This window comes from Capra hircus, chromosome 8, assembly GCF_001704415.2.
Source record: "Capra hircus breed San Clemente chromosome 8, ASM170441v1, whole genome shotgun sequence".
In the NCBI taxonomy this organism is placed as follows: domain Eukaryota; kingdom Metazoa; phylum Chordata; class Mammalia; order Artiodactyla; family Bovidae; genus Capra; species Capra hircus.
Genome location: NC_030815.1, coordinates 41,433,895 through 41,452,379, shown reverse-complemented (window position 1 = coordinate 41,452,379; position 18,485 = coordinate 41,433,895). Strand labels below are relative to the sequence as shown.

Sequence of the window (18,485 nt, the reverse complement as noted above, 5' to 3'; positions counted from 1 at the left end):
GCACTGACTTATTTCTCTCTTTTCTTGCTTTTCAATAGGCTCGTTTTGGCTCAGGCCTTTGCCCTTCCTGTTCTCTTCTAGAAAGCTCTGTGTGCACACCTGCCCAGGCCACCTCCTTCCGGATATTTACCTGGCCACTCTCCTGCTACCTCGCCATGGTCCAATAGGTCACCCTGTCCATCTGTTTACTGCTATCTCTTTTTCATTCACCTAAGTTTTTGTATAATTGAAATATTTTTATAGATATAGTAAAGTTCACCCTTTTTAGTGTCCAGTTCTGTAAGTTTTGACAAACACATAAAGACACACTGCCACAACTGCAGTCAAGATTTAGAAAAATTCCATCACCCTGCACAGCGTTCCTATGCCCCCTTTATAGTGAACCCCCTCCCAGCCGCAGTTCTCATCTGTTTCCTGTATCTATAGGGTTTCCTTTGTCAGAAAGTCACAGAAATGGGGTCACAGAGCACGTAACCTTTTCAGTCTGGCTTTTTCACTTAGCAAAAAGTATTTGAGACTTAACTGTATTATTACACCTGTTAGCACTTCGTTTCTTTCGATTGCTGAAAATGACTCCATTGTATGGATGTTATTCATTCTCCATTTGAAAAACATTCGTTTCGAATTTTTCGTGATTCTAAGTAGATACAGTAAACATTCAAATATAGTTCTCGTTTCACTTGTGTAAATATCCAGAAGTGGAATTGCTGGGTGATATAGTAAATGAATATTTAACTACTGAAAAAACTACTCCACTGTTTTTCAAAGTGGCTGTACCGTTTTGTATCCTGGCCAGCAATGAGTGAGAGTTCCAGTACCCCCACATCTTCCTCGGCACTTGGTATTTTATTCCAGCCATTCTAAGAGCTGCACAAGAATGTCACTGCGGTTACGGTCTGCATTTTCCCTAATGACTAATTATGCGGAACATCTTTTTATGTACATATTTGATATCTTTTCCCTTTGGAATTAATTTTTAGAGATGGTGTGAGATATGGAAGGAAGTTTGTGTTTCTAGCACCTAAAGTGTAACACTGCCATTACACACTGCAGTAGGCAAGACTTTGTGCTCAAAGTATGCGAGGATGCAGACAAAGAAGAAAGTAATTAATAATAACGGAGACAGAGCCATCCGGGTGCCCTAAAAGTGGCAGCTGCACACCGCTCTTTAGCTGATGTGGGAGGGGCACCTCGGTGTCAGGCCTGGACGACTTCTCAGAAGGGAGCAAGCTTGATCAAGGTCTCAGGTTTCAATAGGAAACCTTGGGTCCCAGCTCCTCTTGGTGGGGCTTGGCAACCCGGTACCACAGAGCTCTCTCTCCTGGTGCTCTTCCACAGTTTCTGGGTTTGGGGTACCCATGGTGGTGGGATTACAGATTAACACTCTACTGGCAACCTCTACTTCTCCTTCATGCCGCTTACGATGACATCATTAATTGTGCAGTTAAGTATTTAACACCCACCTCTCTCCCACTAAGACAGCTTCCTGGGCCCCGGGCTGTACCTGCCCTGGTCACAGCCGCACTTCCACAACCTAGCACAGAGAGTGGCCCAGCCAGGTCCTGGGACAGACAGAGTGGGACCCAAAGGACGAAGGACTAGTCTCACAGTTCCTGGAAAAATTGACTAGGTTACTGGAGAATTTTCCCTCCCTGGTGGGTAGTTTTGTACCTTTGCTCACTTTTAGAAGCAGCTGTTAGCTCTTTATTTTCAAATTACTAAAATAATTAATAGTCAAAATAAAGGTTCCCCTATCCTGTCCAAGGAAAAACAAACTTTCACATTGTGTATAATGGTGGATGCTCATGCCTTAAGCAATCAATCTGTTGCTCCTGGGATGTTTATAGCATGTCACTGGTGGTCAGATGGTATTGGGGATTTGCCAAAACAAAAAAAGAAATCTCTTGTCAAAAAGGTCTATTGTGCCCTAAAAATGGGTAGAACAAGAAAAAATGGAGAGAAAGGTATTTTGAAGCTAAATTACCTATCATTCCTCCAGGTAATGCCATTCATTCTAATTCTCCTCAGTATTCACATACGACACACACACACACACCCTTGGGCTGCTTCTCGTTGATGCAATAGCAAATCAGAGCTGAACGTGGGGGAGCAGAAGGAAATAATCACTTTGGAACATTCAACCAAGCACCTACTACGTACCAAGTACTTGTCCAAGAGTCTCATTTAGCCCATACCTCCACTGAGGATGCTGAGGCCTAGACAGCAGGAAATGGACAGTAAAGAAACAGAATCAAGCTGTGGAATTTCCAGGGGAGTCACATTTTTAAGCACAACATTGGCTTAATTAAATACATGAATCAGACTTGCTGCTGAGTTGGGGAAAAGGGGAACAGGTAGGGCACCGCCTCTGGCTCCACAGTCTGCCTGTCTGACAGGGTTGTGGCCATCTTCAGCACCACCAGACCTTTGAGAAACTCTCACTTTGACCTTGTGGCCGCTGTGTATATGTCACCATGCAAAGTAGGGGCTGGTCAAGGCTCAGGTCTTCTCCGTACGGTTTTCTGGTTCAGAGTTTGTTCTTGTGTAATGAAATGGAAGTGGGACTCAGGGTTACCAGTTGACATGGTTCTTGCATTCAAAAGGTAGGTTTTTCTAAAACCCTACAAAAATTCATTTTTTTCCCAAAACCCAAATGATTATGTTTGGAGTGAACTACAAGTCAACATCTATTTACTCACAGAGAGAACTGATGAGCAGAGAACAGGAAGAAAAGAAAGTGGCATTTATTGTGCACCAATTATGTGAATTACTAAGCATCTGGACATGTTATAGAAATCTTTGCACTTATCCAGTAAAGTATGTTGTTTATCCCATTTTACAGATGAGAAAACTGAGGCCCAAGAACATTCAACAGTACTAGTAAGTAGTCAATCTGTTCTCTCTTGAGGCTAAAACCTGTGCCCTTTGCTTTACATGGCAGGACTGTACAAGAGGATGGGAGTAAGGATTTCTCCCTTCTCATGGAATTAGAGATAGACCTCTATCCCTAATCGGCAATAGGTTTCAAAGAGTCATACCACGTGAGACAGCCTGCTCACAATGTACACAGTTATAGCCTCGCCTGTTTTATTTCCTCCCCTGTTTCAAGGTCAACATCTCATTTTCCCTGTGTTGCCAAAGAGTTCTTGGTTTGGTTTCTTGAGTTTCCTCTTCTCTTCAAGCTTTTCAATATTATACAGACATGATGCTCTGAATTAAAGCCTTGGAAAGACATTAAAATATGGGGGGAAGTCACTTTCTAGCCAGTAGCTTTATTTGTGTGCTTGACTTCATATGTGGATTTTTAATTCATTCATATTGAACAGATACAAAGATGGGAGTTTTTTCCAGAAGCATTTGTTGTATCCAACTCATTGTGGCAAGTTCTTCATATCAGACAAAATCTGCATAGCTTAAAGAGAGTTATGCCCTGACTTACATGATCTCAAAAAACATTCAAAAAATGTACCTTTTTATTTTTTTATTTTTTTAAATTTTAAAATCTTTAATTCTTACATGCATTCCCAAACATGAACCCCCCTCCCACCTCCCTCCCCATAACATCTCTCTGGGTCATCCCCATGCACCAGCTCCAAGCATGCTGTATCCTGCATCAGACATAGACTGGCGATTCAATTCTTACATGATAGTATACATGTTAGAATGTCATTCTCCCAAATCATCCCACCCTCTCCCTCTCCCTCAGAGTCCAAAAGTCCATTATACACATCTGTGTCTCTTTCCCTGTCTTGCATACAGGGTCGTCATTGCCATCTTCCTAAATTCCATATATATGTGTTAGTATACTGTATTGGTGTTTTTCTTTCTGGCTTACTTCACTCTGTATAATCGGCTCCAGTTTCATCCATCTCATCAGAACTGATTCAAATGAATTCTTTTTAACGGCTGAGTAATACTCCATTGTGTATATGTACCACAGCTTTCTTATCCATTCATCTGCTGATGGACATCTAGGTTGTTTCCATGTCCTGGCTATTATAAACAGTGCTGCGATGAACATTGGGGTACATGTGTCTCTTTCAATTCTGGTTTCCTCGGTGTGTATGCCCAGCAGTGGGATTGCTGGGTCATAAGGTAGTTCTATTTGCAATTTTTTAAGGAATCTCCACACTGTTCTCCATAGTGGCTGTACTAGTTTGCATTCCCACCAACAGTGTAGGAGGGTTCCCTTTTCTCCACACCCTCTCCAGCATTTATTGCTTGCAGATTTTTGGATCGCAGCCATTCTGACTGGTGTGAAGTGGTACCTCATTGTGGTTTTGATTTGCATTTCTCTAATAATGAGTGATGTTGAGCATCTTTTCATGTGTTTGTTAGCCATCCGTATGTCTTCTTTGGAGAAATGTCTATTTAGTTCTTTGGCCCATTTTTTGATTGGGTCGTTTATTTTTCTGGAATTGAGCTGCAGAAGTTGTTTGTATATTTTTGAGATGAGTTGTTTGTCAGTTGCTTCATTTGCTATTATTTTCTCCCATTCAGAAGGCTGTCTTTTCACCTTGCTTATATTTTCCTTTGTTGTGCAGAAGCTTTTAATTTTAATTAGATCCCATTTGTTTATTTTTGCTTTTATTTCCAGAATTCTGGCAGGTGGATCATAGAGGATCCTGCTGTGATTTATGTCTGAGAGTGTTTTGCCTATGTTCTCCTCTAGGAGTTTTATAGTTTCTGGTCTTACATTTAGATCTTTAATCCATTTTGAGTTTATTTTTGTGTGGGGTGTTAGAAAGTGATCTAGTTTCATTCTTTTACAAGTGGTTGACCAGTTTTCCCAGCACCACTTGTTAAAGAGATTGTCTTTACTCCATTGTATATTCTTGCCTCCTTTGTCAAAGATAAGGTGTCCATATGTGTGTGGATTTATCTCTGGGCTTTCTATTTTGTTCCATTGATCAACGAAAAGAATAAAATACTTAGGAATATATCTACCTAAAGAAACTAAAGACCTATATATAGAAAACTATAGAACACTGATGAAAGAAATCAAAGAGGACACTAAAAGATGGAGAAATATACCATGTTCATGGATCGGAAGAATCAATATAGTGAAAATGAGTATACTACCCAAAGCAATTTATAAATTCAATGCAATCCCTATCAAGCTACCAGCAACATTTTTCACAGAACTAGAACAAATAATTTCAAGATTTGTATGGAAATATAAAAAACCTCGAATAGCCAAAGCAATCTTGAGAAAGAAGAATGGAACTGGAGGAATCAACTTGCCTGACTTCAGGCTCTACTACAAAGCCACAGTCATCAAGACAGTATGGTACTGGCACAAAGACAGACATATAGATCAATGGAACAAAAAAGGTACCTTAAATGGACTCATGTTTTAGGTGTTTTGGAATCACTGCTACATAAAATCATCCCATAGTGAATGAAGGTCAAAGGAGATTAAACTCTACATTTTGCAGATGAGAAAACCAATGCCAGAAGGAAAGTGACTTTGCCTGAGGTCACACAGCTCATTATAGCTCAGCTAGAAGGAGAATTCACTTTGTAGGACTCTCCTGCACTCTCTGTTTTGAGATCAGATTGCTACATATTGAATTCTGTTTAATGGAACATAAAACACTCAACTACGTATCAGAATCTAAGTCTCCTTAGAGAGGGAAGAATAGATGCTTTTTCTCCTCTTAGGGAAGACAGATTATTCTAAAGCTCTTTACCTTGTCATATGGTCAGTTGAGATTCACACCTATATACATAGGTGTGAAATAGATGAGGGGTTTCTTACCTAAAGAAAGGATTCTTTAAATTGAGGGTGTTCCCAGACCTGAAGCCCGTCTGGTTTACCAGTACCATGATCTGAATGTCACAGCTCTGTCTGGAAGGCAGGAAAAAAACACATCATCTCCCAAGGCTGGTGTCAGCCAGTCACATACATTTAGGGCATCTTCGACACATGCCTACTTCATGAAGGTTTTAAGAGTACGTGTTGGACACCTTATATGTGTCTGCATCTGTTTAAACTTCCCTGGTGTCTCAGACAGTAAAGAATATGCCTTCAATGCAGGAGTCCAGGGTTTAATCCTGGGGTTGGTAAGATCCCTTTGAAAAGGGAATGGCTACCAACTCCAGTCGGAGAAGGCAATGACACCCCATTCCAGTACTCTTGCCTAGAAAATCCCCTGGATGAAGGAGCCTGGTAGGCTGCAGTCCATGGGGTCGCTAAGAGTCGGACACGACTGAGCGACTTCACTTTCACTTTTCACTTTCATGCATTAGAGAAGGACATGGCAACCCACTCCAGGGTTCCTGCCTGGACAATCCAGTATTTTTGCCTGGAAAATTCCATGGACAAAGGCGCCTGGTGGGCTACAGTCCATGGGGTTGCAGAGTCAGACACGACTGAGTGACTAACACTTTTCATTTTCAATATTACAAGAGGCAACTGAAGGCTCGTTTGCTTGCAAATTGTTTGTTACAAAAGTTTGATAGCTATAATTTCTTCGTTTAAATATTACAAATGTAATGGTGTTTCTGGTTGGTTAAAGTGATTTTTTTTAAAGAAAAGCTTTACCAATATCAATGGCAGAAATGGCTTTACATAACAGAGACTCTTTATGGGTCACCACTGATGTACCAAAACAATTCTAATCATGTAAGAATTGGCTAAGCTAGTATCTCAAACTGACAAAAAGCAGCTAACAAATATGACTGATTTAATTTAAAACATCCCAGATGAAGGCTCAAGTAATTACAAGAAGTGCCTAATAACAGCAAGTAGTATGCTATACCCTTGATAACTAATCTGAAGGGGCTGTGATTTGGGGATTTTAATTATTCATTCTTAAGAATATATGTATTTCTTTTGGTTATAAAAGTGTCACATATTCCCTGTAAAAAAATAAGGAAATGTTGAAATAAAATAAAATAATCCATAATATCATTAGACAGATTCTTTCAACTAACATTGTAGAATATTTCCCTTCTGTGTATTTTTCACTCTATGTATTTATAAATGTAAATTTGTAGTAAAATGGTGCTTAAGTATTCCTTCATCTCTCTTTATTTAATGTTAGCAGTTATTCTACAATTCTTAACAATGAACTTCTCAATGGCGTAATGTGGGTATAGCACAATTTAGCAATTCTTCATTATTAAATATTTATGCTTTTAAAATAACATATTATTACTTATGGTAATAAATATCTGGTTTTATGACAGAAATTCTGCTGTAAAAGACATTCTTATAATACATCTTTATGTGCTATCAAGGATTATAGTTTTTGGAATAAATTCTTAGAGGCAGACTCACCAGGCTAAAGCATATAAGGCATATTTAAGGTTCCCAATACCTGCTGCTAAAATGTCTTCCAGAAAGTGCACCAAATTACTTCCTCACCTACAAAGTATAAAGGTGCTAATTTCATTATACTTTTCTCAACCTTTAATATTTAAATGTTTGGGATTAGAATATTATTATCTGAATTTGAATTTCCTTGATGACTAGGCTTCCTTTTTAAATTCCACAAGTTAGCAAAGGACATAATTCCCTCCCTATTATTGGCCTGGGTAGGTTTAAATCCAATGTCAAATTCTGTGAAACCCACAACTCCAGGTCTAGCTTTTATTGAGGATAAACAAGAGGAAGACGTATTCCAAATGGTTCCAAATTGGGCAAGGAGTACGTCAAGGATGTATATCATCACCCTGTTTATTTAAATTACATGCAGAGTACATCATGCAAAATGCCAGCCTGGATGAGCACGAGCTGGAATCAAGATTGCCAGGAGAAATATCAATAACTTCAGATACACAGATGATACCACCCTTAAGGCAAAAAGTGAAGAACTAAAGAGCCTCTAGATGAAAGTGAAAGAGGAGAGTGAAAAGTTGGCTTAAAACTCAACATTAAAAAAACTAAGATCATGGCATCCAGTCCCATCACTTCACGGCAAATAGATGTGGAAACAATGGAAGCGGTGACAGACTTTATTTTTGAGGGTTCCAAAATCACTGCATATGGTGACTGCAGCAATGAAATTAAAAGACGCTTGCTCCCTGGAAGCATAGCTATGACCAACCTAGATAGCTTATTAAAAAGCAGAGATATTACTTTGCCAACAAAAGTCTGTCTAATCAAAGCTATGGCTTTTCCAGTAGTCATGAATGGATGTGAGAGTTGGACCATAAAGAAAGTTGAGCACCAAAGAATAGATGCTTTTGAACTGTGGTGTTGGAGAAGACTCTTAAGAGCCCTTTGGTCTGTAAAGCGATCAAACCAGTCAATCCTAAAGGAAATCGGTACTGAATATTCATTGGAAGGACTGATGCTAAACTGAAACTCCAATACTTTGGCCACCTGATGCGAAGAAATGACTCATTGGAAAAGACTCTGATGCTGGGAAAGATTGAAGGCAGGAGTAGAAGGGGATGACAGAGGATGAGATGGTTGGATGGAATCACTGACTCAATGGACATGAATTTGAGCAAGCTCCGGGAGTTGGTGATGGACAGGTAGGCCTGGTGTGCTGCAGTCCATGGGGTTGCAAAGAGACATGATTGAGTGACAACTGATAGCTAGAGATTTAAAATAAAAAAAAAAAGTAATGTCCTTTGAGGGCTTCAAGGGGGCTCCATAGTAAAGAATCCACCTCCTGGCTACAGTCCATGAAATGGTAAGAGAGTCAGACATGACTTAGCAACTCAATAACAATAACAATGTCCTTTCCTATTTCAACTCATGTAACTAACTTGGAATTCCTTTTTTTTTGTTTTAAAATGTTTCTTCCTGACACTCAGATCCTGCAGTGCACTTCATTTGTGATGCTTCAGGGTAGATTTGAAAAGAACCAGACATTGAGACAGTGAGCTCTTTGGGAACAAGGTTTATAAAGCAGTCAATAATGGATAATTTTCCAAGACTGCATCTACAGGACCCTAAATAACTATTCACTGTTTTGAATCAGTTATTTGCCAATGTACATTAAAAGAAAATGCAACCTAATTCCTTGCCAGAGTTACTCATTTAAAATCTTATGTGGCCAGGGAATTCCCTGGTGGTCCAGTGGTTGTGCCTTCCAAAGCAGCAGGGGGCATCAGTTCGATTCCTGGTCAGGGAGCTAGGTCTCACATGCCTTGTGGCCAAAAAAAAAAAAAAAAAAAAAAAAAAAAAAAAAAAACAAAACATAAAATGGAAGTAATATTGTAACAAATTTAATAAAGACTTTAAAAAAGGTCTATACCAAAAAATACCTTAAAAAAATTTTTTTAACTAAAAAAAAAAAATCTTATAGGGCCAGAGGAGTGGCCTAAGTGACTAAGTGGTAACATACTTTAGTTTAAGAATTGAATACAAAACCATTGCTTTATATATGAAGATTTCTTTGGTAATACTCAAGAACATTTTGGAAACCTGGGACTAACACAAGCAATCATGTTCTTACTGTAGAAATAATTCCTGATCATTCATCTTAGAGAAAACAGAAGGTGCAGTAGTGGGATGGGTTCAGTGGTGACCATTAAGGGAGAATGGGATGGAGAACAGAAGAGGCAGGAAGCTTGGGGACCAAATGGGCCAAGTCACCATACTGAGAGAGAAAGGAAGGAATGAGAACCTCAGCAGATGCAAACTCTAGAGCAGTGTTCTTCAAAGGGGTTGGAACGTGCCCCAGAAAGGTTGTGGGACGGTACCTCATGGTGTGGAAGAAAAGACCGAACTGTTATTTTCAATTTTTTCAGTTACTTGTTGTAGTGGATTGAATTGTGTCCTACCAACATGTCTGCTCAAGTCCGAAAGCCCTGTATCTGTGCCTATGATTGGATCTGGATAGAAGAGCTTTGCACACGTGATGAAGTTTACATGAAGTCACACTGGATTAAGTGAAAGTCGCTCAGTCGTGTCCAACTCTTTGTGACCCCATGGACTGTACCGTCCATGGAATTCGCCAGCCCAGAATACTAGAATGGGTATCCTTTCCCTTCTGCAGGGGATCTTCCCAACCCAAGGAATGAACCCAGGTCTCCCACACTGCAGGCAGATTCCTTACCAGCTGAGCCACAGGGGAAGTCCATACTGGATTAAGATGAGCCCCCAATCCAATGACCAGTGTCCTTATAAGAAGAGAGGACACATAGAGACACACCCAGGAATGAAAACCAGCTGAAGACAGTGGCAGAGACTGGAGTTATGCAGCTATAAGGAAGATCAAGGATTTTCAGGCACCATCAGAAGCTGAAAGACCCAAGTTTCTTCCTTGGAACCTTCAGAGGAAACGTGGTCCTGCTGATGTCCTGATTGTACACATCTAGCCTCTGGAATTGTTAGAGAATACATTTTTGTTGTTTTAAGCACCTGATTGGTAGTGATTTGTTACAGCAGCCCTAGGAGACTAGTGCAGTTTATCAAATATATATTGAACACAAGTGGATTGAGTAGGTAAATGCTGGATTCTAATCACCAGCTTAGAGTTAAGATATCTGTTAGTTCACCTAAGTTCCTCAGGCTTGGCTAAGGGGGGTTGGTTTAGCAAGACTGTGATTACATCTTAAACCATGTGCTACAATGATAGTGAGTAAATACCAGCCATGAGACTGTTAGATAGCATCACAGACTCAATGGATGTACATTTGAGCAAACTTGGGGAGATAGTGGAAGACAGCGGAGCCTGGTGTGCTACAGTCCATGGGCTGGGCACGAACAATCGCAAAGAGTTAAACACAACTTAGCAACTGAACAACAGCAACAACCAGCCATGTGATGGACACATGGGTCAGAGTTTGAATAATCTGAGTAAGGGTGTAGAACATGGAAGTGTTACTTAAAGCTGCCCATCACATATCATTATTTCACTGCACCGAAGCGTGCACAACAGTCTCCCCCGTAATTCCTTCTGCCACAGCTGTCCGAATACACAGAGAGTGAGAGGATTTGTCTTAGCTGGAGTCCAAGGTGGAGAAGCTTAATGCTAGGCATGTGAAGCTTCCAAAGCATTAATTCTCTGGTCAGTATGTCTTCCAGTTTTAAAAACTAAAAAGCTCACCCAACTCTCTGGAAACCACCTCCTCTGGCAGAATACCTGGGTAGTGCAGACCTTCGCTAGGGATCCAAAAATTTTGAACTATGTTTTAAAACGTTATGGCACAGGATAAGCAGCTGAGCTGGATCCAACATTAAGCCATATTTAGTTTTTCAATTCATGTTTTTAGTTTTATTTTTGTATGTCTTAGAAAATGCACACTATATGAATTTCTATATGTGTATATACATGTCTATGCATGTGTGTATATATAGTATATATACATATATACATCCATATAGGCCTAACTATATATCTGGAGCATTTTATTTTGTATTTTCTATTATTACCGTAGTACAGCCACACAATTAAAAGAGAATTATTAATCTACGTGGAGCACACATAAAGAAAGTGATTCTACTCAAACGTGCACATATCCAATAACATTGGAGACCATTTCTGTGAACTTTAGGGATACAAATTTCATAAAGTTCATAAAAAAGAAATGTTCTCTTTTACTGTCCGGAGCAATAAAACGAAAGACAGCTCAAGAATGATAGGAGGCTGTCAGAAATAAAATGCTACCAGTACAATCAGAAATGTTGCTGGCAGGGAAGAAAAGGGCAGTCACTGTCACACCGGTGTGGTCGCACAGGGAGTTCTCCCAGGAGGTCAGAGTTTAAAAGAATATTTGACGATAAGGGAGGCGGAGATCCTCTCTGAGGCAGAACAAAAAGGTAGCCCCTTTCTGAAAAAATAGCATGAAAACCTTGACATTAAGGAAGTGCCGAGGTTTGTAGAAAATACCAAGGAAAACAATTTTAAGACAAAAAAAAAAAAATCAGATGAGATACAATAAGAGTAAGAAAGTAAGTAGGAGAAGAGGAAATGGAACTGAGGTTTACTGTGGACCCACTGTGTGCTAATTATTATACTGCTTTCTCCCTTAGTATCTGCAAAAGCCTAGTGAGACAGTTATCATAAAATCTACTTTATAGATGATGAGGTGAGGAAACTGGGGTGCTAGAGAGATTGATTAAATTGCCCGAGATCACTCAGGTACCAACTAGGATGTAGAAAAGACTGGACAGAACCAGGACACATCCAGACTCCAGAACCTGGTCTCCCCCACTACGCAAGGGCCCTGGTCTAACAGGAGGAAGAACTTCCTCCCTTCCTCCTCCTGCAAAGCACTGCATGCCCATGACATCTCAGCACCTTCTTTCAGTGGTGCCAGACTACGTTTTTAATAAAAGAGGAATCAGCTATGACTCTGTGATTCAGGGAGTCATTCCACACCGCTGCTAAATGTCTGGAATGTATTAGGTGAGGACGGACACCACAGAATAAGACTCAGGCCCTCTTTTTCGGAAGTTCACATACAGGTAAATAACAGCAATATAACAATGCTGTCATAATAAAGCTATGGAGGGCTGTAGGCCCTCTGGGAGTCAGGAGGCAGTGGAGATGGTTTGCTTTCTTCTTGGCTATTAGGGGAATGCAGGAGCGGAGGGTAGAAAAATATGACTGATAAGGATGGAACCCAAGGTATGTTAGAAAAAAGGAGCGGAGGAAAAAGATGACTTAAATTCAGTCACCTAATTATACCCTGGGCTTCCCTGGTGGTTCAGAGGTTAAAGCTCCGCCTCCAATGCGGGAGACCCGGGTTCGATCCCTGGGTTGGGAAGATTCTCTGGAGAAGTAAATGGTAACCCACTCCAGTATTCTTGCCTGGAGAATCCCATGGACGGAGAAGCCTGGTAGGCTACAGTCCACAGGGTCGCAAAGAGTTGGACACAACTGAGCGACTTCACTTCACTTCAATTATACCCTAGGGTACCTTGAAATATCTGAAAACAAATGGATGTTATTCTGGTTTGCACAAAGCAGAAAAGGTAAAGTCCAAAACTCCAGGCAGATGCTGGTTACTGCTCCTTAGCACTAAAGAACCAGTCATTAAACAGGTGGTACATATGGGTTTAGGAAGAAAGTGGTCACTTCAAGGAAGAACAAAGCATGAAATATCTCCCACTTTTTCTCCTAGAAAGCTTTGGGATGCCATCCCAAACAACCGAATAGAGAGACGCTCCAAACCACAGAGCACATTTTCTGTAAAATTGGTAGAAAGATGTTATCTGCCATTTCCAACTTAGGTGTGAGGGCTGCCGAAGCAATGGAGATTAGTTGTGAGCCACATGGGGAAAAAGTGCAGATGTGCAAAGAGGGGCAAGACAGCCCAGGGCCAGTATGCCTCAGAAAGTGCTCACACCACTACACTACCTAAAGATAAGGAACACTTTCTGACATGCAAAAGTTTTATCCCTTGTACCCTGATGTGCAGGAATTGGAGTAAGTAAGGCTGCTGCTGCTGCTGCTGCTGCTGCTGCTGCTGCTGCTGCTGCTGCTGCTGCTAAGTCACTTCAGTTGTGTCCGACTCTGTGCGACCCCATAGACGGCAGCCCACTAGGCTCCTCCGTCCCTGGGATTCTCCAGGCAAGAATACTGGAGTGGGTTGCCATTTCCTTCACTGGACAGAACTTCTCCTGGAACTGGGACATACAGAATTATCCAAAGAATCACATAAACAGCCCTGTTTGCAGGAAGCAGTATGACTCTGGCAGCACAGGAGAGACAGTGTGAGTTCAGGAAAAACAGCATGAGGTCTGTCACATCTCCCTCCTCCACAGGAACTTCTTCCTTGTAAATTACTGTTCCAAAAAGCCCCACTAATCAGACAATGAACAACCATAATATTAGTACAAAGATATTATTAGAAAAAAAGTAGAAAAAAGCAGCAAGTTTTACTAACAGCTGAAAAACACACATTAGGTAAGGCACAGAAAAGAAGAAAGAAAGTGAAGTCGCTCAGTCACGTCCAACCCTTTGCAACCTCGTGGACTGTAGCCTAGCAGGCTTCTCCATCCGTGGGATTTTCCAGGCAAGAATACTGGAGAGGGTTGCCATTTCCTTCTCCAGGGGATCTTCCTGACCCAGGGATTGAACCCAGGTCTCCTACATTGCAGGCAGATGCTTTATCCTCTGAGCCACCAGGGAAGCCCACAGGTAAGGCACAAATACAGCAAATATTTTGTTACAATTTTTCAAAACTGCAATGAAACCCTTACCTCTGTGAAGGAAGTAATAATGTTTATGAAGGAAGACCATGATGTAGAAATACAATAACTCAAGGAAGAGGAACAGAAAGATCTCAATGTACCGATATGGAAATTATTTGAGATGCATTGTTAAGTGAGAATACTAAGTTGTAGAAAACAGGTATAGAATGTTACTGTTTACGTATAAAAGCAGAGGAAACATATCCCTACAAATACAGTATTTTCTAACTGTATATCCAAATGAAACTCTTAAGAGGTATGCAAGGAACAGTTAATGGTGTCTACACAATGGAGGAGAGGAAGGAATGAATGGGGTGTGGATGAACATTTTCTCTGTAAGCCTTTTTATACACTTTTATTGTGAACAGCATGACTATATTATCAAAAATTGAATATCCCCTCAAGGAGATAGAAAGTTATGATAATTGGAGATATAACACAGTTTTATAAACAACAGTAATGAAAGTGAAAACGTTAGTTGCTTAGTCATGTCTGACTCTTTGCAACCCTATGGACTGGAGCCCTCCAGGCTCCTCTGTCCACGGGATTCTCTGGGCAAGAATAGTGGAGTGGGTTGACACTTCCTTCTCCAGGGGATCTTCCCAATCCACAGATCGAACCTGGGTCTTCTGCGCTGCAGGTGGTCTCCTGCACTGCAGGCAGATTCTTTACCGAATGAGCCACCAGGGAAACTCTAAAAGAACTGTAATAGCTAGCCCAATTAGTTTTATTTCTCTTTTTGGCAGTGTTATTCGACTGGGTTATGAGGGTGAAACCAGAGGTTAAACTCAAGTGGACCACGTTCAATAAAGGCTGGTCCATACTTTCTCTGGCCTGCATGGAGGAACGTAGGCAGGATATGATGACAGGTGGAGGGTTTTGAGCTACTTCCATGTCAGATCCAAAGGGTAAAGACAGGGCTATGCACATTTGGAAGGAACATTTACACTCTGGGTCTCTTTCTGCTGAATAATTTTTAAACAAATATTTGCCTATTAAATTTGCAAATGATAAAAAATGGTAGGCATCCCTAACGTGCTACACAAAAGAATGTTTAAAAGTAAGTAAAAGAAGCCACTGGCTCTAGTAAGGATCTACAGACAGCACGATAAATGCATGAAGCGGAATAAACACAAAAACTTGAACTGGAGCTGACAAAAATCAGCTGTGTACTAGGAGAAAAGACTTACACGTAGATTGTAAAAAAATAGGCTTTTTGCTTTGAACTATCCAAACACTCGAGTAAAGTGGCCCTCAACCTACACTTTGATTATATTATTATAAGAATGGTACTCAAGACAGCAGTGGTCACTATTGCTTTGTACTCAGCATGTATCAGAAGATGTCTGCTGTCCTGTTATTTTAAAGGGGACATTGAAAACCTGGCTATTTCCAGAGAGGACTTAAAGTTTTAAACTAGTTCAAAATCACTCTTAAAGAGGGGAGGAGCTGAGCATGTTAGCCTGAGGACAGGGAGACTAGGATAATATTTTCTAAGACTCTGCTAATACTTGAACAACCGCCACTTGGAGATTGGGACAGATCTATTTCTTTTGAATTCAGAAGCACAACTAAGATTAATGAGTTGAATATACAGGAAGTAGATAAAGGATCCGTATCGAGTGCTTTTTAATAATTAAGAGATGTCTAAAGTAGAAGAAAGTAGTGAATAGCCCTCGACTATATGAAAAGTTACTTAACTTTATTAGTGATTCAGGGTTTCCCTGGTGGCTCAGATAGTTAAGAATGTGCCCACAATGCAGGAGACCCAGGTTCGAGCCCTGGGTCAGAAGATCCCCTGGAGAAGGAAATGGCAACCCTCTCCAGTATTCTTGCCTGGAGAATTTCATGGACAGAGAAGTCTGGTGTGCTACAGTCTATGGAGTCTCAAAGAGTTGGACACGACTGAGCTACTAACACTATCAGTGACTAAAGAACTATAAATCAACTATAACCAGATGCAACTTTAAACACTTATTTTAGAGTCTATTAGATTTGAAAAAGCATAGAGACTGGTAACATCCAGTCTTAGGAAAAATATGGAGAAAAGAGCCTGCTTATCTATGGCTGGAATGAGTAGAAATTGGTGCTGCCACTGAAAAAGTTAGGATCTAGCAGACTGTAACACGGATGTACCCTCTGACCCAGCATTTCTATTTTTAGGCATCTCACTTAGAAATATTCATGTCACTGTGCAAGCTCTATGTTCAAGTGTACTTAGTGTAAAATTTTTTGCAATGGCAAAAAAATAAAAAATAATTGGAAGCAATCTAAATGTCAGTGGATCAGGGATTTTTTAAAAGACATGATGGTATATCCATGTCCTTGACTGTCTTTCACCCACGAAAAGAACAAAGCATATCTATCTGTACAGATTCAGGACTTACTACTAAGAGAAAACGTTAGTTGTAGACTGTTTGTTAGTATAACCTTCATATAAAACAATAGCAACTCCACAATGATATTATTTGTTGGTCCAGGCACAGCAAATCACTTGAAAGGATACGGAGCAAGCAAGCATATCTGAGGAATGGGCTGAAGGGTAGGTGTGTGGTTTGACCCTAGACATTTGTGAAGTTTTCAATTTATATGTGAGCATGTTTAGGTTTTGTAATGAAATAGAGACTTTAAAAATGGAAAAGCTGACTGGTGAGGTGGAATTGTTTAAGCACAGGCCTAAGGAAGCGGGATATGGGGGGAGGTAGAGAGGGAAGAAAGTTGGGTGAAATGACCTCTGAATACCATTAATATCCTGAGATATAATATTCAAGTTTCCTTGAACCACACACCTCTAGGCCCTTCTCTGCTAACTCACACAGGAGAAGCGCCCACAAGATGAAAGAAAACAGAGCATTCTAAAAATGAGCCAAGTTGAAGTAATCACTGCTAAGACCTCGTGTGCCCATCACAGAGGGGAGCAGTGCCCTGCCTGGCACACCGCATGTGCCCCTTCAGTACTCTCCCCCCTGCAGTACAGATGGACTTCCCAGCACTAAACTTGGGGATGTTTGGCCAGACAGATGCAAGTAAAGCCAGGAAGCTGCCATGGGCCTTACAGCATCGAGAGCTCAAGCTTTTGCCAGTGTCCCCACAGGTTGATGGGTTTGCTTCCTGGCTGCGTAGTCAGAGTGGAACACTTCCTTTGACTTATCCTAAGCTCCCTCTCCTAGCTGTGCTCAGTGCAAGGTGATGTGTGCCCTGCAGGCTTTGAAGCCGGGGGCACCTTTGCCAGCTCAGCAAGGCCTTGGTACAGCCTGCTGGCCACTTCCAGTCCTGGGGTCTTGGGGGCCCACCGGCTTCCCACAGGCCCAGTAACCAGAGGCAGGATTGAGTCCATACTCTTGCTTACTGCTCATTGGCGAGAAACAGCACTCTCCCCAAGAGGGTCTCTCCTTCCGTGGCCAAGAGGGGAGTCTGAAGAAGACACCACACCTGATGCCAGTGAGTCAGAGGCTCAGTGGGGTCTGTTGACAGCCAAACGGTTACCCTGTGGGGCAAGGAAAGAGTTAAAAGCCAATTAGGCTTCAGGCCCAGAATTGGGGACCAGTAGTTCACTGTTTATTGACTCGTGGAACACTTTTAAATAAGGATAGCTCAATTTACTGAGCAGTTACTATGTGCTGAGTATTGTCCCAGGACCATTAGGTATATTAGCCCATTAAATCTATACAACAACCTATGGAGTTAGGCCAGGCTTCAAATCCAGGGACTTGGTCACTCGATAAATCTATATGGTTGTATCAAAGTTCATTAGAAACCTAATAATAACAAAGTTTGGGGAAATGATTTCTTGGAAAAGTCTGGCAGGGGGAAAGTCTGGAGTGTGGCCTTTTATTGTCTGATGCCAAGCCGCTCAGCGGTCCTGATGGGCTTCTGGAAGCAAGAAAACCTATTGGGGCAGATGGCCTCTACTATCTTTCCAGCCCCAATGTGTGTGTGTGTGTGTGTGTGTGTCGTGTGTGCGTGTGTCTATGCGTGTGTGTGTGTGCCTATATGTGTGTGTGTGTATCTGTGTCTGTGTGTGTGTGCGTGTGTCTATGTGCCTATATGTGTGTGTCTGTGTATCTGTATGTGTCTCTGTGTGTGCGTGTGTCTATGTGTGTGTGTGTGTGCCTATATGTGTGTGTCTGCGTATCTGTATGTGTCTGTGTGTGTGCGTGTCTATGAATGTGTTGTCTGTGTGCCTATATGTGTGTGTGTGTACCTGTATGTGTCTGTGTGTGCGTGTGTCTATGTGCCTATATGTGTGTATCTGTGTATCTGTATGTGTCTGTGTGTGCTGGTGTGTCTATGTGTGTGTGTGTGTGTGCGTGTAAGTTGAGTTGCTTCATTTCATATGAAGGAGGACATCCTGCTGATGCTCTGAACGCAAGGTCACCTG

General features: G+C 41.2%; 1 protein-coding gene across 1 annotated transcript in view; it reads right to left on the bottom strand.

The window, feature by feature from the left end:
* The window catches only part of LOC102176958 (histone-arginine methyltransferase CARM1-like), a 262,751-nt gene continuing 250,023 nt past the window's right edge, over positions 5,758–18,485 (bottom strand). Inside the window, 2 exon segments of the mRNA XM_018052765.1 lie at positions 5,758–5,851; positions 17,454–17,591. Of these exon segments, the coding sequence (XP_017908254.1) occupies positions 5,758–5,851; positions 17,454–17,591 (232 nt within the window).